Genomic DNA, 5,586 nt, shown 5'->3' on the forward strand with positions numbered 1-5,586 from the left:
GGGTATGAATACTTTTGCAAACCACTGTATATATTTATTTTTTTATTTATTTTGGAAGATGGTGTTTCAGCAAGTCTCTGCTATTCTGCTATGGCTAACCGTTTTGTTCCCGTCTGTGTGGAGAAGAGAGCCCAGCCCATGTGCATAACCAGGTAACGGCAGGTACAGGGATCAGCAGCGGCCAAAATACCTCAGAAACTTTATGTACGAATTACGTGCGAGTCAGCAGGATTCCATTTTGTTTGTTAAATTCCGCGATTCCATCAGCATTGTGGAACTCRTAGAGCCCATGTCCACTGTATTTGATCCTCACCAAGCTATGACACTCAAAAACCAMGTCCAGTTTTAGAACTCCAGAAACATTTAAAATGCAAATACACTTTTCATTTGTCAACATTTATCAGATATGTGTTTGTACTCAAATAATAATTCCACATTTAAACAAGACAAATCAAGATACGACTAAAACAACAGAGGCACAAAATTGTTTATTGAATGGAAATTAGGGGTGCACCAATAAATCCAATTTTCTTAATTTTAGGAGATGTGAGATTGGCCGATACTTAGATAAGATCAATGGAGAAGATTGGCTTCTTGTCTACCTCCACAAAGGTCTGAAAATCAACTACTGTCCCCTCTTCTCTCTGCTGTGAGCACTACCTAATGTCCAGTTAAAACAAGTTTGTATTGTTTCAAGGGTATTCTGACCTTATAACACCTGATAGTGTCGGCTATTTAAAAAAATCGCTATCGGCCAAATCAGAATCAGCAGATCAGGCTTTTTAAAGATCGGTGATTGGCCAGAAAACTGCAATCAAAAACTGCATTGAGTTTAGGGTTGTTAGACTAAACACAAAAGATTTACGATACCTAAACTGAACGCTTTTATGTTGATCAAACATAACCTGGTTCAGCTCATCTGACTGAGGTATATTTTGGTTGTATGTTTGTGTACATGTGCCAGTAAGAGGCTAATATGAAGCGATCAATATTTGAGTCCAGAGGCCAATAAGCAGTTACCAGAAGCCCAATAGGAAAGCAAATTGTTACTGAGTGATCCCATTCTCTTTCAGAGATTCGAAGACAACTCATTACAGTGATGGTAAGAGGGAGGAATAATGCAACACGGAAGCAGCTTTGGTGTCAGTTGTGCCCAGCAGAGAAAGTTTTAGATGATATCAGAACCCTAAAATGAATGTCAACAACACATCTTTTAGTGACATGTTTCTATTCTGTTTGGGATGTTAAATAACAAAAAAAAAAAAAAAAAAACATTGCTGGTTCACTTAAAAATTGTATTTGACTTGGAGCACTTTCTGAATCTGAAACATTTAAAGCACCAGTTTCATAATACTCATCTTAACTTGGATGATTAGTTTTTTCTATTAATACTCCAATTTCATGACCATTCTTATCATAAATCCTGTTCAAAATTTAAAACCTTACAAAGACACACGTTCGCTCCAGGTTTTCCTACCTTGGCTCTCATCTGACCCGAGGTTGACACTTTGCGAATCAACTTGTGTGACGTCTCCTCTTGTTCTCCATCACTGTCTGATGACTCTTCAGCTGTTTCTCCAGCCTGGGACAGGAAAGAAAAACAGTTACAAAAGAAAATCATGCAGGGAGGAACTCAAAAACCAAAGAAATTAACTTCCTGAACAGTTGTGAAAGTATTTTTTTAGATCACGTTGGCAACTGCAGAAGGAAGATGCATCTCCTCCAATAGCTTGKTTATCAGGGTGATAAGTTCACTTCATGATGTTATATGAAATACAAACCCTTGAATTACTATTTGTTTTTGGTTATGAGAATATATATATTAGGGTGGTCCTCTATGGTATGCTGAAAATAAAAATGTGACTTTTTTAAGTTGCTTTCTGATAAAATTGTTCATTTTGCAAGGAAAATCTTTTGTACCAAATTTTATGTCAAAACAACTTTTCTAACCACTGCTGCATGTGGGGTGAAAATTAGAATGGTTGAGCTAATTTGTGCATATCAACAGTTTTGTTTAGATATGAAATACAAAGTGAAACAACAGTTGGTAGTGCAGATGCCTCTCAGCAAGAATCGAATCCCGACCCTTCTGGGTCCTCTAGGTTTGAATGCTCTCCCCTTGCGTGTGCGAATTTTCTCCAGGTACTTTGGCTTCCCCCCACAAACCAAAAACAACATTGGTAACTCTAAATTGTCCCTAGGTGTGAGTATGGTTGTTTGTTTCTATGTGGCCCTATGATGGACTTGTGACCTATCCAGGATGTACCCTGCCCCTTGCACAGTGATTGCTGTGGGCACCAGAAACCAACCTGAAAGAAAGAAGATAATGGATGGATGGACAACAGTCATCCCTCATTTAAATGGACTTACAAGGCAAATATAAAATAAAATCAATAAAACAAAAATGAATAAATAAGTGTCATTGTTCACATATTTGGTGAGAACAGTCATGAAGAGTGGCATTTGGTCATGACTTTCTTCACTTCCGGGAACTGACATCGATGCCACCCAACAACTAGCAGCATGTATTGCCACTGCTGGTCATTTGATTGTAATCCTGGATGAGTTCCCTGTTTAGTAAAGTCATTGACATCTTAATCATTGGTCATTAGCATCCTAATGCTACACAGAACCTGCCATGATGATCCTTCCATTCTGATTGGTCCTTGACAAGGTAGTTCATGTTGATGCTGAATGCCTCAAAATGGGACTTGAGGCAGATGTAACACAATCTGCCACAGTTTTGGTAACAATAGCTTCATTTGCTTCTAGGTCCACTGTTGCAGATGACTGAGGATCATTGTGACCTTCCTCCTTGAGAACAGCTACGATCATCGTGTGCAATGCTGCTGTCAAATATGACAAGTCTGGCCAGTTCTTTACTCAGATACCACAGATCTCTGGCTAACGTCTCGCTGGTGGCCTTGGTAATGACAGAATCAATTAAAAATTTCGCTCGCATGGCACAAAAACAGGGGTTGAGTGGCAGTGGTTAATATTTTTCAAATCTTATGATATTTCACCCCATTTATTTTTTCCCCAAATGGAAAAAAATAAATAAAGAAGCACCTTGAAAAAGTAGAAGTTTGTATTTTGGGACCACCCTAATATATATACTGTATGTTTTTTTTTTACAAACTTTAATCAGATAGTTAAGTCAACACCTTCATAAAATAACTGTGGTCACCTTAATGCGGATTATGAAATTTACAGAAGTTTACGAAATTTGTATAAAGTTACAAACAGACCAGAAGTGGAGTTTGTGAAAACAAACAATAATGGCTACTGAAACTGTAACATTGCTACCCTCCTCTATCCAAGCCGGTACAATTTATTCTTTACATGTCTTTCTATTGAATTCATAAAATGATTGCGGTCACCCACACACTGCTTACAACTTTACGAAATTTACTTAGTGTAAAAAAAACTCTCTGCAAACCCAAGGTTTGGCACTGTGCCCTGAAGGTGTCCTGAGGTGTTGCCAGCTGAAAGAAGGCTTCAGAAAACCAAAGACCCTCCTCTAGCTAAATGCCTGTTCACAGGGATCTCATGCAACAGGGGTTAGAGACCATGAGCCTGGCAATTACCTGACAAGAGTTCACTCTCTATGCTAAGGAGTGGAACAAACGGAGACAGGAAGAAAAAAAAGCGTAGACAAATGAAATTATCAACCTCGTTTTTACTTATCAACCTTATTTTAAATTATGGTGCAACTAATTGATTAATTGCTTATCGTGACAGGCCATAACGTGACATTCACAAATGGTCTGAACACGTTGAACAGCTCTTTAAAATGAACAAGGGGAACCGAGTCACAGACAATTGGGAGCTACTTGTTTCCCTGTTTTTTTCCCTCCTCAGATGCTGACATTCCTGCTTCTTCTTCCCTTTTCCACTGAGACAAAAAAGAAGAACAAGAAGAAGAGCAAAAAAGGGAACATGCTCATGAGGAAAGTGAGGGTTGAGGTCATGGGGTAAGGCTCTTACGTCTTACATCTACATACGGCCTACGTCACATAACGTCACTAACATTCAAAACTGAACAGCTCTTTAAAACAAAAGGAACCTCGAGAATTGTATCCCTTCAAAGAGCCATATATACCATCTCTAAAGCAGACTAACATTAAAGGCTCCACTATGCTTCTATAAGATGTGAGACATTGGATGTCACCATCATAATTTGGGATGGTCTTTTTCTCACAGACTACTCATCTTCAAAGAAGAAACTGGGGGGAAATAAATCCTGATAAGTCTTCCCACTGCAGCACACGTCATGTGCTAACAGAATCACTACAGACAGCATGGGTGCAAGAGTGGGTTTTTATTTTCAGTTAAAGATGAAGAACAAAGATCAGGTATTTCTGTTAACTGAGGRTTATTTTAAAATTTGTCAGAAAGAGACCACCACGTTCACAACAGGCGGTGCAGACTGTCTCCTGTGGGCACCAAATTGTCCAATCTCCTTCCACAAGTTCTTGTACTATCTGTATGAGTTTTATCTAACTTTCTCTATCGTTTTTCCTGGAACAGTTGCAATGTCGGGCTCTATTTTCTTACAGCCTCGTTCATCAGCTCAGAGATCAGCTCACAGCAATTAAGGGTCTCTGCAGACGAGTGGGCGTGTCACAACGAAAGGCGATTCTAAAGCACACACCTGATTTGACGGACTTTTTAAAGGGACACACCTAACTGGACAAGCAAAAAAGGGGCGTCACCGTACGGCACCACCTGACTGGACAAGAACAAAAGGGGCGTTAGTGTACAGCACCACTTTTTCTGGAGACCCCTACTTGGGGAGAAGGGGTTATCTGCGGAATCAAAGTGGGCTTGTCACAAGAGTGGGCGTGTCAAAAGCCTAAACACTGTGGACTACGAAGCCTACATGATGGTATCCTTTGATCCTGCTTGATGTGTTTACAGCCTGACCCTGACCCCAACACTAAGGTTAACCAGGAGAAATGTGACCCAAGTAGGGTTCTCCAGAAAAAGCGGTGCCGTACAGTAACGCCCCTTTTGTTCTTGTCCAATCAGGTGGTGGCGTACGATATCGCCCCTTTTTTGTTTGTCCAGTCAGGTGTGACCCTTTAACAAAGTCCGTCAAATCAGGTGTGTCACTTTAGAATCGCCTTTCCTTGTGACACGGGTCACATTTCTTCTGGTTAACCTTAGTGTTGGGGTCAGGGTCAGGCTGTATAGAGGTCAAGCAGGGTCTAAGGATACCGTCATGTAGGCCTCGTAGCCCACAGTTCTTAGGCTTTAGACACGCCCACTCTTGTGACACGCCCACTTTGATTCTGTAGATAACCCCTTCTCGCTCACAGGAGCCACTTCACAGAAACAAACACGCCCCCAAAGTTCTGACCAATCATATAATCCTCAACGCATAGTGCTGTGAGAACGTAATGTTATGCATATAACTACTGTTCCCTGAAGGAAAGGAACGAGGTACAACATCATGTATGGGAACCACGCCCCTGCGTGTCCTGGCTGAAGCCACCTCTAATCACGCCTTTAGGCAGGTGACGTGATGACGGAAGTCAGGCTCCGCCTGCACATATAAATGCTGTCGCATCACAGTCACTCCTT

At 40.7% G+C, this 5,586-nt stretch overlaps 1 protein-coding gene across 1 annotated transcript in view; it reads right to left on the reverse strand.

Moving 5' to 3' along the window:
- si:dkey-172j4.3 (diacylglycerol kinase delta) overlaps positions 1–5,586 on the reverse strand; it is a gene marked incomplete at both ends in the record, with an annotated part of 96,257 nt that overhangs the window by 84,068 nt on the left and 6,603 nt on the right. Inside the window, 1 exon segment of the mRNA XM_014021998.1 lies at positions 1,478–1,582. Coding sequence (XP_013877452.1) covers positions 1,478–1,582 — 105 coding nt within the window.

The sequence above is a fragment of the Austrofundulus limnaeus genome, unplaced genomic scaffold (genome assembly GCF_001266775.1).
Source record: "Austrofundulus limnaeus strain Quisiro unplaced genomic scaffold, Austrofundulus_limnaeus-1.0 Scaffold314, whole genome shotgun sequence".
In the NCBI taxonomy this organism is placed as follows: Eukaryota; Metazoa; Chordata; class Actinopteri; order Cyprinodontiformes; family Rivulidae; genus Austrofundulus; species Austrofundulus limnaeus.